The 20,581-nt window shown below is 35.8% G+C and overlaps 1 protein-coding gene across 1 annotated transcript; it reads left to right on the forward strand.

Annotated features, from left to right (window-relative positions):
* Nucleotides 1–8: 8 nt before the first annotated feature.
* Nucleotides 9–18,613, forward strand: LOC137385729 (protein FAM184A-like). Its single transcript, XM_068072266.1, has 20 exons — nucleotides 9–125; nucleotides 405–540; nucleotides 1,133–1,493; nucleotides 1,554–1,881; nucleotides 3,826–3,946; nucleotides 4,036–4,217; nucleotides 4,670–4,876; nucleotides 5,006–5,128; nucleotides 6,266–6,427; nucleotides 6,548–6,669; nucleotides 7,090–7,240; nucleotides 8,558–8,650; nucleotides 11,168–11,287; nucleotides 12,126–12,278; nucleotides 13,174–13,302; nucleotides 15,187–15,371; nucleotides 17,099–17,245; nucleotides 17,503–17,620; nucleotides 18,021–18,143; nucleotides 18,338–18,613. The coding sequence occupies exons 1-20, from the start codon at nucleotides 9–11 to the stop codon at nucleotides 18,536–18,538; spliced, it is 3,279 nt and encodes a 1,092-aa protein (XP_067928367.1). The 3' UTR covers nucleotides 18,539–18,613.
* Nucleotides 18,614–20,581: the final 1,968 nt, after the last annotated feature.

A 20,581-nucleotide genomic window follows, 5' to 3' on the forward strand; every position in this document is an offset into this window, starting at 1 on the left:
CCAAACCAATGGCTCAGCAACAACATAACAAAAAATATGGCGGACTATCACAGGATTTTACTGATGGAATGGTTGATCATGACATGCATCTCAAGATGTCCAAAAAAATTGCTCAACTTACCAAGGTGAGTACTTATAACTATTACTATGCATAACACCAAGTTTAGATTAAATACCTGCTTATTGAACTTATGCATACATTTTTATTACAACATTATTCTGTCTTTTTATTTTAGAGATGTCTTTTTACCATGCAATGTCATTATGTGGAGATGCAATAAAAGAGAAACATACGTTAATAACTATATTGTTGTTAAAAATAGCTTTGATTGTTAAAAACAAGTGAAGAGCATAAACAGTAATCAGAAATGCCATTTGAACACAATATTATTTATTATTAATAGGTGATATACGCACTCAATACAAAGAATGATGAACACGAACAAATAGTAAAATCACTACAGAAGCAGCATGAGAAGGAGAAAACCCAACTTCTTCAGGGAACAAAACACCAAATGGAACAACTTCGCAAAGAGCTTGGTGCGTATGTTTTTATTACAACTGTTCAAGTGCTTCATTTCCTATTATTCTATTTATTCAGCACTAACAACTTATCACTCAGCTGAGTGATGAGCTCACTCAGCTGAGATTGTACTGCATTAAGTATTGACAAATATGCCTATAAGTTTTGATAGATGTAAATGGGCTGTAAAAACAGATATTCTACAGAATGACATGTGCTATAATTGATAGTCAAGTGTATATGAGGATGCACCAGCAGGGATATCAGGAATACTGCTATCAAGTATACCAACTTCAATCAGAAGTTGCACTGATTGCTAATGCCACTGGTAAAGCAATTTGTTGGTAGAAAGTACAATGAAAGAAATGAGTCTTTTATACCCCGAATTCAAATCAAATAGAGATTTCTTGAACATAGTTTTAATCTGAACAGTCTCAGTAAAGGTGGTATTGTAGCGCCTCACTTGATTCTGCAGCTCTGAGCTATGCATTTTAGCAACTAACTTATTTACAAATATAGCTGACAGATGATTGTCTTTTTATAAGCTATTAAGATTCAGTACTACTATGGCTGCTGATGTTTGCTAATTTTTTATGTGATGTACGTTAGGAGTGGAATCTGAGCTGAGAGAAAGGATAACTTCTTTAGAGTCAATTATAGAAGACTATGATAAACAGAAAAAAAGGCTGTTACATGACTTTGATGCATTCAAAGGTGAATGCGCTGACAATGAAGCATCTCTACAAACAGAAAGTAATCAGAAAATTTCTCTGCTTACCGAGGAGCTTCAGCACTACCAAAAAGAATTTGCAGAAAAAGTTTCAACATTTGAGACTATGTTAGCAGCATTTGACAGAGATAAGGAGCAAGCGCTTCATGATTTAAGGACTTCTCATCAGCTAGAGATATCCAATCTGTTAAAAACGCAACAATCCCAGTCAAGTTCACGAGAAATAGAATTAACGAACGAGTTGCAAACACTGAAAAGTACATATGCGGCCAACATGGAGAAGGCAGAAGTTTCATTTAGCGAACTGAAGGCTTCTAAAGATGTGATGGAAGAGGATTTTATAGAAAAACTTTCCAAGTCAAAATTACTATATGAGAAAGAAATAGAGTTACTCCAGCAGAGAAGTAAAGAGGCAGACAGCGACACACAGCGCAAGCTGCAGGACACAATAGATAAACTAACTAAGGACTATCATTATCAAGAAGTGCAACACAAACAGAGAATAGAAGGTTTGCTCAATGACCTCTCCGTTACAGAAGAGACTGTTAATAAGTTGAAGAAAGAAATCAATGCTCTCAACTCTAAAAACTATAGTCTGTCTGATGAACGCGAGTCTTTATCTAAGCAGGTGAGAAGCTGCTAAAGCTGCAGTTAGCACAATGTTGGTATCTTTGTTGTAAATATTGCCAACTGTTTCAAAATAATCATTTTAACTAAAGAATTGTTAGAACTAAAGTTTAAATGGTGTTAACTATATATTCAATTTGTTAATATTGAACATACGATATGAAACTGTGACATATACACATGAGAATGTTTGTGTTTCAATGAAACTGACAGCTAAATCTTAAAATATGAATTGAAAGTTATAGAGCATAATGCTCCTAAGAGTAAGAGGCATATCATTAGCATGAGATATTGGCAAACCATGAAATTGAAAAATTAGGTTAAATCTCTATACTGTGCACAGTAACCGATTTGCTCTGTAGGTGGATGCAATCTTATCATTGGAAATTTATTTTGTAAAGCTGCTGACCATCCATGCAGCTAAGATATCAGTTTAGCTTTGCCTACATTTCTAAACAGTGTTATGAGTTGATATTATACCACCATCATTTATCTTCACCAAAGTGTCCTCTATGTCAATAGAGTCCTCAGTGCCAATAGAGTCCTCAGTATCAAAAGATTCCTCAGTGACAATAGAGTCCTCAGTATCAATAGATTCCTCAGTATCAAAAGAGTCTTCAGTATCAAAAGAGTCCTCAGTATCAATAAAGTTTTTGGTGTCAATAGAGTTCTCAGTGTCAATAGAGTCTTCGGTATCAATAGAGTCGTTGGTATCAAAAGAGTCTTCAGTATCAAAAAATCCTCAGTATCAATAGAGTCCTCAATATCAAAAGAGTCCTCAGTATCAATAGAGTCCTCAGTATCAGTAAAGTTCTTGGTGTCAATAGAGTCCTCACTACCAATAGAGTCCTCAGTGTCAATAGAGTCTTCAGTATCAATAAAGTCCTCAATATCAGTAAAGTTCTCGGCGTCAATAAAGTCCTCAGTGTCAATAGAGTCCCCAGTATCAATAGAGTCCTCAGTATCAAAAGAGTCCTCAGTATCAATAGAGTCCTCAGTATCAATAGAGTCCTCAGTATCAATCAAGTCCTCAGTGTCAATCGAGTCCTCAGTGTCAATCGAGTCCTCAGTATCAATAGAGTCCTCAGTATCAATAGAGTGATCAGTACCAATCGAGTCCTCAGTGTCAATCGAGTCCTCAGTATCAATAGAGTCCTCAGTATCAATAGAGTCCTCAGTATCAATAGAATCCTCAGTATCAATCGAGTCCTCAGTATCAATCGAGTCCTCAGTATCAATAGAGTTCTCAGTATCAATAGAGTTCTCGGTATCAATAGAGTCCTCAGTATCAATAGAGTTCTCAGTATCAATCGAGTCCTCAGTATCAATAGAGTCCTCAGTATCAATAGAGTTCTCAGTATCAATCGAGTCCTCAGTATCAATAGAGTTCTCAGTATCAAAAGAGTTAAAGTGTGTGTGTATTTTTCTCAGTAAGAGAAATAAAAATGTTTGTATATATGCTTATAAAAACTGATGCTGAATAAAAAATACATTAAAAAAATTAAAATGTAAACCCATAAAAATCATATTACTTGGTAAAAATGTAAATCTTTACGATATACATTTAGATCTAGAACAATGTTTGCATAGGTTCACTCTAAATTTTATAGTAGACAGACATTCTGAGGGTAGTTTTGTCAAAACTAAGATTGGTGTGGCTTCTGATGTTATTACTCTTAAGCTTTTTATGGCTAGGCGGCAGTCATATACATGTAGTTGTTGGACCGACTGCAGCTCTGAAACGTCACTAAGTTTCATAGCTTATTTCACTACCTTTTGTAGTAACTTTTTAGAGTCATTGGTGAGATGACTCTAAGAAGATATTGATTTCCAGTATCAAAAGAGTCTTCAGTGTCAATAGAGTCTTCAGTGTCAATAGAGTCCTCAGTATCAGTAGCGCCCTCAGTACACACATAATGATGATCACATACTTCTGTATTACTAGATTGAGTCAATGAGAGAGGAGTCAGCGAAACTTATAGACAAGTACAGAGAGTTGGAAAGAGAGCTGCAAGTTATTCGGCAGCGCTGTGATGACCAATCCGATCAGTTGGTTAGAAAGTCAGGTAAATAAGATATCGATTGCATGCAGTTTTAACAATTACAAGTATTCCACTGCTGGTGCTGCTATCTTTACGATTTGAAAATTTCTCAGGATTGATCGGCGAGTTGAATGCAGACAAAACGGAGAAAGAGTCGCAGATACAAAGGATAAGCGATGAGCTGGCTGATGTCTCAAGGAAACTCAGAGTTTTGCAAGAAGAAAAGAACCTTCTCTTGTCTAAGTCGAGTACCGATGCTGAGCAGAAAAGTTTGGAAGTGCAGAGTCTGGAGCAGGTGAGGCTATACTTGCTATTGGAAGTGGTTAAGCAGTCTCTTATTGTCAAACAGATGAATGTAAAACAGTAGTATACAGCCTCGACGAGTGTGAACATGAAAATGTGTCAGTCTAACTTAAATTGCTATTTGGCATCAAGCAGTCAAAAAACAAAGTCATTAAAGCAACACTCCATAATTAGATGAAATTAGTTTTTAAAATAGGGCTGTAAATATCAAAATATGTTGATAGTTTATTATAAGGTTAAATAGGGGACAAATAAGTTTAGAGGATTTCCATAAAAAAATATAATCATGTCACCATCAGTAAAGATATTGTCTTTGATGCATCTGTAATTAGATCGTTAGAAGTCATTTTATTCTTTGCGGTTTGTAAACAGAAGTTACCATCCGAATCAGTACAGCCTACCATTAGTTTACCCTCTTATGTTTCACCAACCTGTCATCATCAGGTGCTGCAAACTCTGCGAACTGAGAAGAAGGAACAGAGTGACAGATATAAAATAGATGTTGCTAACTGGGAGCGAATGCTCGAAGAAGCTAAGAAAAAGTCGAGCAGCGATTTGCTTGAGCAAGCAGCGAGGTTGGAGCAGCAGCACTCTCAGGAGCTGAAGCTTCTCCGTGAGAAAGAACATCAAAAAGCCTCTGAATTGGAATATGTATGCTGGATTCACAGAAATATAAAACTGTTTTCTTTTCAACCATGTAGTCATTGTGAATGGATTGCTGGATTTTGTGCTTGATATTAAACTGCATGAAAATAGACACGCGTTACATATGCATTTTAGGCGCTGAAAGCTAGGCTGGCTGATGAAACGGCCCGCCTTGAGGCAATCAATGAGGAGCTGAAGGCAACACTTAATGGTGAAATAGTAGAATTGAGGAGCAAGCTAGAGACCTCAGAAAAAGAGGTAGGAATTATTCACTGCTTTCTATCATGTCTGTTGGTTTGTATTGGCTATAACCAGAGTTTTAGTAAACATAGCAAAATTTAAGATTTTTACTTCACTGATGGTATATGTAACCATCGCGTATGGTTACATATAAAATGCTTGTTTATGGTTGCGTATAAATATACTTATAAAGTATATTTATATAGTTCGTTCATTATCAGTAATCTCACACTGAGTAGCTGTCTGAGATTTTGGTCAGTTATATTGCATCATATATGAAATAATTATGAATTTCTTTAAATTTAATTAGTGCTTCAGTTGAGAGACAAATACTAATCAATGCCCTTATTAAGCATATTTAATGACTTCCTCCAGCTAAATTAATTACCATTACATTTGTAGACGTTGGGCAGCTTGATGTATTTTTCCTAGTTTTTTCTCACAATATATGCAAAAGTTAACATAATTGTATATAAATTAAAAAATTGATTTTCCCTTCAAAATGTTAATGCCTTTCTGAAAAGTTGCAACATCAAATGTGTAGGTTTGGCTTGAACTATTAAATGTGTATCATGATCGATATTTAAAGATGAGAATTTTTTGTATCAGTGCGATAGACACTTACAGATGTGCCAATATAAGGCATCATCTGACGGATAACGACTAATAGGACAGCAACAATACTCTAATCCTATTAGGGTTTGTCTCTCTTATATTCGCAGATGAATTATTATATCGTTTCACTGAACCCAGTTGAGCAAGTGCCTGTCGGAGTACAGATTAATTTGTACTATTGACATCACAGAGACAGAGCAAGCTATGATTTCTCACTTGCTTTAAATAAAGTCTTTCAGAGATGTTATCCTCGCCTAATCAGACATAACATACTTATTGGTTTAGAGACTTATAGCGTAGAGTCCTATAGCATAAAGTCATATAGCGTAGAGTCCTATAGCGTAAAGTCATATAGTGTAGAGTCCTATAGCGTAGAGTCCTATAGCGTAGAGTCCTATAGCGTAAAGTCATATAGCGTAAAGTCCTATAGCGTAAAGCTTATGGGAAATATGTGTGACTAGCAGATATTGATAGATACAATTCATGTGATTCTCATGGAGATTTTTATGAACTGGCCACAATATACTTAATAATCTTCAGCTCGAGAGGTTGCAACGAATGGTGGGAGACTCGTCTGAGAATCTCGGAGTTGCCACCACAGAGCTCATAGATCTAAGAGCGCAAGTCTCGAACCTGAAGCAACAGTTAGAGACGGCCAACAGCGAGCTCCGATCTGTCAGCTCTCAACTAACGACCAGCCAGGTAGAGATCTATGTCGACTATGAAACTTGGCTGCTTCTAGTCTTTTGTTCCAATGGTGTCTTACAGTGGCAAGGGGCTGTTTATTAACTATATCGGTAGACTATGGTATTTCTGTGACAGGACGAAGTTAGAAGTTTGCACACAATGAATAGCTCCCTAGTCAGGGAACACGAGCTACAATTGAAGTCTGAACTAGACCAACAAAATAAATCCTTGGAAATATCATGGATGGACAAGCTCAGGTGAGTGGTCACTGAAACTAGAATACGGTCCATTACACCTAACATACCTCATGGTTATCGTTGTTCCTATGGCAAGCAGCCTCAACTCTACCCTTAGACTCCATTTAGCACTTTCCTCAACCCCTCATCTTTATAGGTTTTATACTTTTTGGACTAAAGGTTTTCCGTGACACCTAACAACCCTTCTGTAAGTAAACTGTTAACATTATGTAACATTTTAAAACTTCGACTTTTTCTGTAAAGGTGAAGGTCAAATCGCAACATTGTAGCAACTTGTCAATGGTTTCTTGTTTCTTTAAGTTTCCCATATAGATTGCTTCCTAAATGCTCCCCAACATTCTTGATTTTATGCGGCAGATATTTAGGCTATGGTTGTTAGTATTATGAGTTAAGTCAAATAACACGGCATCTCATTTTCAGGAAGGAAACTGGGGCGCTCAAGCAGGAGCTAGAGAAGCAATTTGCCCGAGACCGAGCCTCAGCGATTAAGCATCTCAATGATCAGAAGGAAGCGCAGATCCAGCAGATAATGATAGACTCTGAGGCTAAGTTGCAGCAGTTAATGATGCAGGTGACAGTCGTAATTGTTTGTTGTCTCCGAACAGAATAACTTGTATCGGTTCAAACAGACCAAATTATGAAAGGCTGCTAGTCATGTAGATACTATTATAACTAACTTCTATTCGTCTGATCACTGCTAACAAACACGCTGCATTGACAGATGCAATTAGTTTAATATTTGAACAAACAAAAATGCAACATAATAGGTTTGTACAGTTTTGCTTTCTACTATAGTCATAGGTAGACAGTAGAAAATTAAACTCTGCTATAGTCATAGGTAGACAGTAGAAAATTAAACTCTACTATAGTCATAGGTAGACAGTAGAAAATTAAACTCTACTATAGTCATAGGTAGACAGTAGAAAATTTAAACTCTGCTATAGTCATAGGTAGACAGTAGAAAATTAAACTCTACTATAGTCATAGGTAGACAATAGAAAATTAAACTCTACTATAGTCATAGGTAGACAGTAGAAAATTCAAACTCTGCTATAGTTATAGGTAGACAGTAGAAAATTCAAACTCTGCTATAGTCATAGGTAGACAGTAGAAAATTAAAACTTGTTAAATTTGCACAAATAAGTTTGAGCAAATTGTTGATAAACAAAGTCATAATAATCTTTCTCTGTAGGTAGAAGGAGTTTAGGTATATTTTGCCTTGAGCTAATAAAGTGGTTTCCATACTAATGACAAAAGTATTGTGATTTTACTCCCATATTTGTTCATGCATTTTAAACAAAAATTTTTGTCCTAAGCGCCGATGATGCTGCTCAAACTTATGCAGGTTCAACATATACTCACTACATGTCGGATAAGACTACAATATTAATCTGTGTGCTACAGCAGGGTAAATGGAGCATCAGCTAACGTGATATCTAAGCGAGAAATAGCGCAGCCAGTAATTTCAGAATGATTCTTGCTGCCATTTCAATCGTAAACATTCGCATCCTCAAAATAAATTATTAATCATTTTATGCTCTGCGTAGAATGGTCTTATATAATAGTTGTACTAGACTCGGTTGTGGTGTTTCCTTATGCGCAGGGTTATAAGGATTTGCCAATAATCTTTAGTGTTTGTTCTTTAATTCTGTGCTCTGGTCAAACACTGGCTGTGGCTATTAGCTAACCAGATAAAAATGTCTCGAAGCACCCATAATATTGTTGAGTTTTATATTCCACAGTTGGTAACAAAGTATTCTTCACAGATGTTTGACTTCAGATTATTTACCATAGCATTGTTTTTATCCTGCGTTCTTTTAGTCAAAAAAAGTATACAAAATAGTTAGTGAGGCCAACAGCTATTTTTAACTTTTCAATATAACTTTAGATTCGAGACCTTGAAAGGCGATTGCGTGATGAGGAGGCGGCTGGTGGCAATAAGATTGATTCAATTACGGATGCATATGAGCAAAGGATAAAGGCAAGTATCAGCCACCTGTACTCCGTGTCAAGGGAAATTCTAATAATTTTTTCTTTGCGAAAAAGATTGATATGCCAACTATATAGCTCAAGTTATACATTCATCGTGTACAGTTTTTCATCTTGTAGTTTTTATACAGTCTGCAGAGCACGTACCTGAAATGTATAAGCACCTCATAACCAATATTTTAACCTTCCACTTCATACTAAAACCGAGTTACTAGCTTTGATAAAAGGAAAGTTGAGTCAGCATTGCTGTACCATCTACCATCAAAGAGAAACTGACATTACTACAGAGCGAATGAATGGACATCATGTGATTAGACAATGGAAGCTAACATAAAGCTATCTGCAAAGACATGTTTATGTTAAAAGCCGACTCTTATTCACTAGCATTAAAGATGTGATTGCGCCAAACTTAAGTTGATTTTAACAGAAGTAATCGATGTTTTTCTATCATTTGAGATGTTGTTTTAGGAGATCTCACTGTCAAGATATTTAAAAATTAAAACCGACAAAAATTGATCGCAGTAAAAAGGCTAAAACAAACAAGATGTGGCCAGACTTGCCTAAATGATGTATATAGTGAAACAGCCTGTCACTATTTCTCGTATTCACATTGGCTATTGCGATAAAAGTCTACTCCTACGCGGCTCTGTTGGCATATATTTTATCTTGTTTTTGCTCATGTTGGCTAGAATAAACTTTTAACTGTAGCTTTAAATCTTTAAAAGTTTAAATCTGATGGTGCTCCGCATGTCTTTGGATTTCATCGCAAATTATTTCACGACAAAAACCAAAAACGCATTCATGGAGAACAATTGCATTAATGCATGCGAACTTTTTGAGTTTTTACTCAGATCGCGGCACATTTACATGGCAAGTAAAAGTTCTAAGATATCTGATTGCGCCAGGCATTGCTTGGAGTGGAGATGCTTTTGCACATTAAATGAGTCGTGCTGAGTCTGCTCCTATAACTCATCCGTCGCACGAGAATTTGATAACATCACGGAACATGACTCTTACTATAGTAAAAATTATTTTTCAAGTTTGGGATACAGTCGAGTGCCACAAGTGGTAGAGTGTTGATGTCCCAAGCCTGATTGTCACGCGTATGACCGGTGCACACAACTTCTACGAAGCATTGTAATTACCACCATTGTAGTTATTATTTCTTTTCTTATCTTTACTATCATATCTTTATTATCGTCATCTCTATATTTTTTTATATCACTTCGTGTCAAGCAAGACTACAAGATCAGAGTTTTATAATATAGTAGATAAATTTGTATCTATTAACTGGTACTAAGTTTGCACGAGTACTCAATATCATGTCTGTTGCTCCGTTCCTTCAAAGTATCAAAGGACTTGCGCCGTGACATCGCTACACAACTATTTGGTAATAGAAAGACTTTAGACAATGCTTTGAGGGGTCGTATGCCACTATTTTAAAGGGAACTGCTATGTTCCCCTACTTACTCTGCAAGAATCAAACCACTTGAATACAAGGCAATGAGTATATATATTCCTCAAATATATATATGGGCACATTTTAAGATGCAATAGACATACAATAAACTGCATGATGTGAGACTTTCATGCTTCTGCGGCGTCTTATATAATCTTTGTGCGATGGCAAGCCACGCCCCTCGATTGTAGAGCCAACCAGGTGAGCGACCACTCGACCGGCTGAAAGCTCTAGCGAGGGTCGTGTCGTCAAGGCTCTGTCGTGGTGTCGGTCTCTGCTTCTTTTATCCTTATCCATCACTCGAGCCCAGCTATTGGCCGCCACATTGTATTGAGAAGGTGAAGCGATTTCTACCTTATTTTTAATGATTTATTTTATTGTAAAAGTAATAAATATATAGAGACCACAGAAAAAATTCCTCTTGATAGTCAGCTGCTTAAGGTACTGAACCTTAGATCCAAGGCTACCAACAGTTAGCACAGGTTTAACATCCGTCAAAATATAAGTTGTATAATATAATTATTTTATTTACTTTAAACTATTTTTGAATAATTTATCAAAGTCTTTAATCACACAGATTTGACTCAGATGATAAGATTCTGAGGTAAACTATAAGCTAAAAATGGTAGACTAACTAGCAGACCGCATACAACTACTGTCACAATATTTACATGCAAATTTAATTCAACTTGAGATCTTCTTTGTAAATTAATTTAGCCTGTATATTTGTTAATATTTCTATATTTTATATGTTTTATTTTTAATTTGAATCAATTTCCTTATTTTCACATATAAAATTCTGGTGTTATCAGAGACTTGGAACACCGCATGTTGGAGGTTACATGTGGGATGGAATGTTAACTATCTGATCAAATTCTACATTGTGTGTAGTAAAGCTCGTATACTGAGGTGCTCATAAATAGATGTCTGACAGCATGCTGCAGTGGTCATAGTTCTCTGACAGAACCTGCTCTAAAGAGAGTGCAGCTTTATCTGTCTCATGATGCCAGGTTGTGCTCACCTTTTAGTCTGTCCAATGTGTGTCTGCAGGACTTGAATGCTGAGTTGGAAAAACTGACTAAAGAATATGAAGAGAAAATATCCAACTTGTCTAAAGGCCTCACCTCTGAATGGGAACTCAAATTAAAAAATCAATCAGAAGAACTTGAAGTGAGTGTTTATTCCATTTCATTTATTATTAGTATTTATTTCTTATATTATATTTATTTCTTATTAATTGAAGCATTTCCCAATTTTGAACATGTTTTTCTCTCCAACTTATTTTTTACTTTTTATTTTGTACTGCTGGTTTTTTAACTGTAAAGTGTTTTTTCTCAAAATACAGGAGATTACAGCGAGTAGCAAACCTTTAGTGGTTCTAATGCCAATGTGTAACATTCTCGTTCCGATCATGTTATTAGAATCTACCGATGTAATAGCTATCCAGCTAAGGTCTAGCGCATAAATATCTAGAACAGTATTGAGTTGATCTCACATTGTTTCCCATTATGATGTAAATTGTGTCTTTATTATGCGCAAGCTGTGAAAATTACAAGGAAACTGATACTCTGGTAGGCCCGTGCATCGTGAGAGATTGTCATGTGTAATAACTATGTGTATAATTACTCTTGGATGAAAAAGTGGCCAAGTGGCGCAGATGGCAGCGAGCTTGGCTGGAATTCAAATATCCTGGTTTTATTCTTGTATAACGCAATATTTTTTCTTAACAGGCACGACTCTTATTATAGTAAAAATTAAAATGTTTGAAGATTAATGAAATAAGAATATTTTAAATCTATTATTAATCAAGACGAACTGTTCGAAGCTCACTATCACTCAATATATCCTTGTAGCCAATGAGTGGGACTCCTGTTTGCATATTTCACGTTTCAACACTTCAATGATGTACTGGACCTTAGCTGAAACATTTAGCCTCCATCCCCAAGCATATAAAGTATTCTACTACTTTCAGCTGTTCCTGCAATCATCTCTATCTTTTTTACTTTAGGCAGCGATGATGGAGTTGAAAAATAAACACATAGAGGATATGACATCACAGATGACTGCGCATCGAGTCACTATAGATATGCTTAAAAAGGAGTCTGATAGTCTTCTGTCATCTGAGATAGAAAAACTTCGTAGTGTCAATTTTCAGGAAAAGGTAAGACAACATCATATCAACATATAAAAATTAAATATAAATGGGATGTGCCTGATTAAACCAGGCAGCATTTGCTCTGCACTCTGTTCTCTGGTTTGAGCCAACCCTATAATTCTGACACTGACAGTAATGGATATATCAAAAATTTGTATAAATTTGTAACTGGCTTATGTTGGTGAATTATCTAAATATAATTTTTGCTGCTTTTAAAAGATCAAAAAAATTATTTACTGCAACATGACATATAAAAACCAGCTTAAAAACCTTTCTTTTGCAACAAACTGCAGTTTCATCACCTTTTTCTATTTTTTTATCAGCGTCAGTCGCTGAGAGGTTCAAGTTACATAAATAATTTTTAGCGAGCTTGGCGGAGGCCTGGAGCTAATATATTCCATGCCAGTATTTTCAAGCCAAGTTTGCTATCTCAGCAACCAAACTGGTGCTAAATACTTGCCAAGGTTGGCGACTGCAATCAACGAGCTTATATATAGATTAAAGCTCTCCTTTGGCCCTTTGGCTGGTAGTCATAATAGGTTACCAGGTCTCATCTCAAATGAAAGAACGCCGAGGCATTGTGATGCAATTCACACTTTATGCTTTAACAATATACAGTTTCTGATTAGCTTAGTATGTGTAAACCCTGTCTCAGTTATTCTCTGTTACTTACATTACTTACATTTTGGTCAACTTTTAAAAACTGGTTCTTGTATTTCTTGTGCCCAAATGTTCAAATTGTCTCCCTTGCTAAAAACAAGGATAGGTTTTTCAGCGACGGGCATAAAACAACCGGCGCACTCTGATAATTTTGATATAAATAATCTAACAGTTACTATTAATGAAATACGTGTTACATGGTATAAAAGAAAGTGTTTAGAGAGAGAGCTGACTTTTCTAGAATGAACTTGTGACAGAAATGGAGTCTCGACACAAAGCACAAATAGAACTTCAAAGTCAAAACTCCATAAAACAGGTAGCTGCCCTGAAGATGGAGCTGCAGAGGTCTGTGGAGGTGACGAAGCGAAAGGTAAGGCCAGACAAAATGATAAACTATTAAGTCTGCTGCCTCTCCGCTGCCATCAATAGTTTTGTGAAATTGATCAGCACGCTATGCAAAACCGTCATCCTAAAGCACTTGCGTAGTCTAGCATAATAACAAACAATTTTTATGTTAATCTAATAAATGTTTATCGTATTGCTGTTTTTATATTGAGTGAAAAATGAATTAGCTTTGTTTACATGCCGCATTCATGCATGTGACATTCCTGGCTATGCATGAGCAATGCATTATCTTCGTATCTTTGCGTGAACGTCTCATCAGCCCTCATGCGAGTGTCTGCTGCAGCCTCAGTGTCACGTACGAGCTTTGAAGTTGTCTATAAATATCTGCTGTTTACTGCTAGCAAGATTGAATGCTTGGCACACATAGAACAGCTTTGGGCGTTAGTGTCCAGCGCCAGACAAAAAGCTGGGTTTTAATCAGGCTGTCACTTGACAGTTTGTTTTGATATGATAGGAAATATTGGGCACCGGTCAGAACTGGAATAAATAGCATGAATGCTTTCTTACTGTGAAACTATATATGTTGGGTAAATATAGTTGAGGTAAATACTTTTATAGTTTTCATGCATAAATATGTTTAACTAGAAAGTAAATATTTATATACGCTGGCATATGCCGATATACTCTGAGATATGCTGACTTATGCCAACATGTATTGAGATATGCTGACTTATACCGACATATATTGAGATATGCTGACTTATGCCGGCATGTTCTGAAATATGTTGACTTATGCCGACATGTTCTGAAATATGCTGACTTATGCCGCCATATTCTGAGATACGCTGACTTATGTCGACATATTCTGGGGTATGCTGACTTATGCCGACATGTTCTGAAATATGCTGACTTATGCCGACATATTCTGAGATAGCTGACTTATGCTGACTTATTCTGAGATATGCTGACTTATGCCGACATGTTCTGAAATATGTTGACTTATGCCGACATGTTCTGAAATATGCTGACTTATGCCGCCATATTCTGAGATACGCTGACTTATGTCGACATATTCTGGGGTATGCTGACTTATGCCGACATGTTCTGAAATATGCTGACTTATGCCGACATATTCTGAGATAGCTGACTTATGCTGACTTATTCTGAGATATGCTGACTTATGTCGACATGTTCTGAAATATGCTGACATATTCTGAGATATGCTGACTTATGCCAACATGTTCTGAAATATGCTGACTTATGCCGACATATTCTGAGATAGCCGACTTATGCTGACTTATTCTGAGATATGCTGACTTATGTCGACATGTTCTGAAATATGCTGACCTATGCCGCCATATTCTGAGATACGCTGACTTATGTCGACATATTCTGGGGTATGCTGACTTATGCCGACATGTTCTGAAATATGCTGACTTATGTCGACATATTCTGAGATATGCTGACTTATGCCGACATGTTCTAAAATATGCTGACTTAAGCTGACATATTCTGAGATAGCTGACTTATGCTGACTTATTCTGAGATATGCTGACTTATGTCGACATTTTCTGAAATATGCTGACTTATGCCGACATATTCTGAGATATGCTGACTTATGCCGACATGTTGTGAAATATCCTGACTAATGCCGACATATTCTGAGATAGCTGACTTATGCTGACTTATTCTGAGATATGCTGACTTATGTCGACATGTTCTGAAATATGCCAACTTATGCCGACATATTCTGAAATACGCTGACTTATGTCGAGATATGCTGACTTATGTCGACATATTCTGAGATAAGCTGACATATTCTGAGATATGCGGACATGTTCTGAAATATGCTGACATGTGCTAACATATGCCTAAAGGACTGCTAATGATGTTGGTTTCTATCGAGCAGGAAGGAGAGCTGGAAGCTGCCAAAGAAGAGTATAGCGAAATGCTGGGGCAAAGAGACCGGCACGCGAGAGCTCTTGAGATTGACATCTGTAAACTGAAAGAGGAAGTGCAGACATTGAATAATGAGATAGCACACAAAAGAGAAGAGCTGAAGTTGGCTAAAAGGGAAGCAGACCGGCAGCTCAGGTAGGAATTGTGTTTGGACTAGTTTTGTCAGAAGTGTTATGTTAAAGACCATATGACCATATATAGAACTATGACAATAAACCATGACATTGAGGTATGATGTGAAAGTACGATGTGAAGGTACAATGTGATCGTACGATGTGAAGGTACGATGTGATGGTACGATGTGATGGTACGATGTGAAGGGACTATGTGATGATACGTTGTGATGGTACAATGTGATGGTACGATGTGAAGGAATGATGTGATGGTGCGATGTGAAGGAATGATGTGATGGTGCGATGTGAAGGAATGATGTGATGGTACGATGTGATGGTACAATGTGAAGGTACGATGTGATGGTGTGATGGTACGGTGTGATGTGATAGTGTGATGTAGAAGTATGACAGCGCGTTGCTAATTCATGACATACATGTATGGCATAGAAAAGCAATGTAAAAGTATGGTACCAAGCTGAGGTGTAGCTTTATGGCATGGAAGTATCCTATCATAGGGGTATGACATAGGGGTGTGGCATAGCAGTACGACGTAGGGTATGAGAAACATGGAATGAGACATGAGACATGGAATGTTATATATCTACTACCTTCACTTCAAACATGTTTTAGTGGTTGATAAGTGTTGGTAAAGTGATATATATTGAATTTCTAAACAAATATATCTATTGCATTATAATTATTTCTAATAAAAACTTAACTAAAAAAACATCACATGAGAAATTTAGTGAAATAATAGCCAAGAGAGAATAGTGAAATATAAGGCAGCTTTGATAGCTACTGTAGCTACTATTAGCTGATAGCTGCCATTAGGTATCACTTTCCTTACCTGTTAATTCTATAATCTATATACAATATATTACAAAATTTAAGTTTTACTCAAAGTAATGGAGAAATGAAGGACTGATTGCGGAGACATAGAGTAGCGACTATTTTTTTCTTTGTTAAACAGTTCTGCAGCAATATATTCTATAGATACACATGACATTAGAGCTGCTTGCCATAGCTAGCTCTATGCTTGCTATCTCTCTTACATTGTCAAAATAATAAATTGATTGAATTATCGACTACCAAGATTGCCATCATGTCATGAAAATCTTTCAAAGTCTAAGGTATATGTAATGTGTATGTTTTATATTCGCACTTAGTCTTTGTAAAAATAGTAATAGAGGATCTATAGCCGTGACCAATTCAGGAAGCTTGTCATCGCTGCCTGTGTAAAATACAACTGTTAAACAAAAATTTGCAGCAGCTATGCATTTACTTTCTTGTAGTCTCTTTTTTTACATAAAATTAAAGTAAAAGAACATTTTAATAAAATTTTTAAATTTACAGACATTATTTTAATTTTTGTAAATAAATCTTAGATAGTTCATTTTGTGATCACTTCCACTTACTTCAGTAGTAGATTCTAGTAACACGATCAGGAAGAGAGAATGCTACATATTGACATTAGAATGTTCAACTATGGGTCAAGGTTAGTTAAACTCAAGGTTCGCTATTCGCTGGAGTTTTTCACCCTCTGAGAACAAATACATGTACATACAGTAGTAGTAGTATAAAATATGCTTGGAGCCAAAAATTTGTTCAATGAAATTTGACTTTTATATCTAATGTATCTAAAAGAGCATTACTTTTTATGACTCACAATGGCATTTAGATACATTAGATGTTTATTAGTGCGCAGCACAGTATATGTAAAGATATTTACTACTCCTTTTGGATTCGCAGACAACAAGAAGAATTTCTAGCTCAAGAGCGATGTGAAGAATTGGAGCGATTGCAGTCACATCACGCTGAGGAGACTCAACAAATGCTTTCAGAATTCACAAAAGCTCAAGCTATTCTCAAAGAAAAAATCGAAGATCTCTCTGGAATGTAAGTTAATGATTATGAACAGTTTTACGATATATAGAGCAATCAGAGGTGATAGCAGGAGAGAGAGAGTTCAATAGAGTGAACAATAAAATGTGACAGTAGTCTGGTACCACAGGTAGAGGTGGTAGTAGTAGAATGAGTTCAGTAGAGTGAACAATAAGAGGTGACAGTCATGTGGTACCACAGGTAGGGGTGATAGCAGTAGAGTGAGTTCAATAAAGTGAACAATAAAAGGTGACAGTCGTATGGTACCACAGGTTAGAAGAGGCTGAAGAGCGATATCGGAACAGAGAAGCTCGACCTGAGGATTTGCATATGATTGAACAACTGCGCAAGATGCTAGCACAGAAAGAACAGGAAATGCAACAATTGCTTGTGAGTTTTCTGTTCCTATTTGAGATATTGTCAGAAAGTATTATAAAATAGATTTTACTTGCAGCACATGACGATTGATATTGGAAAAATAAAATAGCTTTACTTCAAACAAGATGCATTTATTGCTAGATCGGTAGCAGCTATGAAATTATCATACCAGGAAAACTTTCTGGTGGCTTTAAGTGCACAGTAGATGCATCCTATAAAACTTGGATGAAAAATTCTTGGAAAAAATGGATAAGATCAACAAATATATTTAACCATGTTCAACTGTTTGTCTATTAGGCATAAATTATTGTACAGAGTTATCTCTCCAACCAATAGATGTGTCAGCTTCACAGCTGGCCCAAATCTGCCTATTCATCTCACCTGCAGTGATTTTATAAATCCACTGTTACAGGCGGATAAGCAGTACTACCAGATGGAGCTGGTCAACAGAGAGACCAATTTCACTAAAGTTTTTGCTGGAAACAAGGGAGGCCCACAACAACCCCAGGTTGGGTTCATCAACCCACTGGCTAAAGTAAGGAGACATTTGTTATATATTTATCATTTTCGAGCCTCAATACAATCATCCATCTTGTATTGTTATACAACATTATTGACACTTGACAGCTCACCCGCTATTCGATACATAGCATTTGAGAAGCATTGACCCTTCACACCCTCTGACATGTCACCGATTAGCATTATCAATGGTAATATCAACTGTTGTAGAAGAAGAAAGGGGAAAAAGGTCCGACCAAATATGCAGTAAACATGTCAGCAGTAGATGGGAACACAAGCGGCAATAGCTCTGCCAGCAGTACGACCCAGAGACTCCGACCCATCGCTGGATCACCCATTCACGATGAACGACTCAACCCAAACCATGTCCTTCCAAATCCTTCCACGTTTACAAAGAAGTTTGTACAGTGAATTCTATATTTATTAAGTTATTTATGGTGCATCTTTCTATGACTTTCCTCACTGACAGTGAAGATGAATCCTAAGTGCAGCGAATATATTAACTGTCAAATTATTATAATTTATAGAATACAAGATTATAAATATATTTTATCAATAACATTATTTTATTACTAGCTGTAGGCCAAATCACCAATAGTCTGTGAATGCATGCGCAGAATGACATGCTGGAACACAATAAACACTTACCACTTCAAATATACTTAAATTATAACACTTAGTTGGAGTATGTAGCTCTTTAGAATAGTTAGCATGATTTAAAAACCACATGTCTCAAAAATGTGTTTAAAGTCTGGTTTTAAGCAAAACACCAATCATTTCACCCAAGGTTTGTTTAAACAGCCTACCCGAGAGCATTTCCTACTACAACAAAATTGCAAAGTGATATGCAAAATTTTAGTCAGAAGTCAAACGACAACTATATTAACTGATGTTGCTTTTACTGTGTTTTTTAGAAGCTAACACAGAGCAAGAGGTTTTTTTATATAAAAATCGTACTACTTTTAGCTGAGCTGCAGAGACAACACTGGAATTATCAGTTGAACAAATTTCTAGTGTGATGTAAACAAGCAACTATGTTTATGAATTTTGTACCCTTAGCACAGGTGGAAAATTGAATAAGCAGATTTCTACAACAAATTACTTTATCAAATTCCCTATTCTTCATTCTAGTATGATTTAGTTGAAGTACAGTCATGTTATGTTATATCAAGTACAGTCGTGTGACGTTACATAAAATATTGTCAAGCGATATTATATCAAGCTTTAACTGAAACAGTTACTAAAACTGATTTCAAATAAGTACAATGTGCTGGTAAATTTTGATCCAGTCATATAATATACCGATAACAGTATTAAAATGGCTATATCTAAGAATATGTTAAACCGCTTTTCATGATAACAATCAATTGATAACAGCAATAGGTAAAACTGGATCAGTAATAAAAAATTTCAAGTGAAAGACAAAGCGGGCTGCAACTCAGGACTCATCCAAGTGATTCTGTACTCGACAGCAAGGCCTGCTCTAGACCGAGTGATATGATAACCAATGAACGTGAGCGTTGATGAATACTGTATATATATTCCTGTACTGTAAATTCTTGCTTCTCTTTTTGTTAGTATTCAGAGCAAGCATAACTAAAAATCTATCACCAATATTAGGTGTATTCAGCAGAAAAGTTATTAGGTATATTCAGCAGAAAAGTTTGTACTTTGAAAAAGTTGTAGCTTTTTTTTTAATTTAAAAGCGGCAAGATGGTTTGGAAACAAATGATTTTATAGTAACTTTTAGCTTGTCTTACAGGCGGTGTGAATACAGCAGTCTGAATTTTACAACGACGGTTACGGAATGGAAAACCTTGTTTTAATGTGGAGAAGTTTTCCCATGGCATCATTTATAATTGTTCATCACACTTATGCCTAAGCAGCAGTGCAGGTCAAAGACAGGCCCAAGTTATTGAGGTTGTAGCTATGTAGCTGACTATCCAGTCAACCAATAAAAAAGGTTTAATACTACTTAATACTAATGCTATAATTTTTATCTATCCAATGAACTTGTAGAACATTACTTTAAATAGTCTACTGTTTGCCATAAAAACAGTTTCTACAGCCAAATGTAATATTTCATACATTGTTATCATTCCCTAAATTTCAGTTACGAATTCAAGTGTATTATATACTGCTATCAAGCAATATAAAATATTATATTGCTATTACGAAACATAATATATTGCTGTTACAGTATATTATATTGCTATTACAATATAATATATTGTTATAACAATATATTATACTGCTATTACAATATATAATACATTGCTACAACAATATATTATTACAATATATATATATTATATTGTTATAATAATATATTATATAGCTATATTATTGCTATAGCACTATATTATATTGTCATTACAATATGTAATATATTATATTGCTATAACAACATATTATATTGCTATTACAATACAATACGTGTATTACATTGCTGTT

This window comes from Watersipora subatra, chromosome 1 (assembly GCF_963576615.1).
Source record: "Watersipora subatra chromosome 1, tzWatSuba1.1, whole genome shotgun sequence".
Taxonomy (NCBI): domain Eukaryota; kingdom Metazoa; phylum Bryozoa; class Gymnolaemata; order Cheilostomatida; family Watersiporidae; genus Watersipora; species Watersipora subatra.

What these genes read in the sequence shown, in the direction of transcription:
- LOC137385729 (XM_068072266.1), top strand. Translation starts at nt 9, where the DNA reads ATGGCTCAGCAACAACATAACAAAAAATATGGCGGACTATCACAGGAT. An exon ending in ACAACTTCGCAAAGAGCTTG is followed by an intron (nt 541 to 1,132) that starts GTGCGTATGTTT and finishes GATGTACGTTAG; the next exon opens with GAGTGGAATCTGAGCTGAGA. An exon ending in AAGCCTCTGAATTGGAATAT is followed by an intron (nt 4,877 to 5,005) that starts GTATGCTGGATT and finishes TATGCATTTTAG; the next exon opens with GCGCTGAAAGCTAGGCTGGC.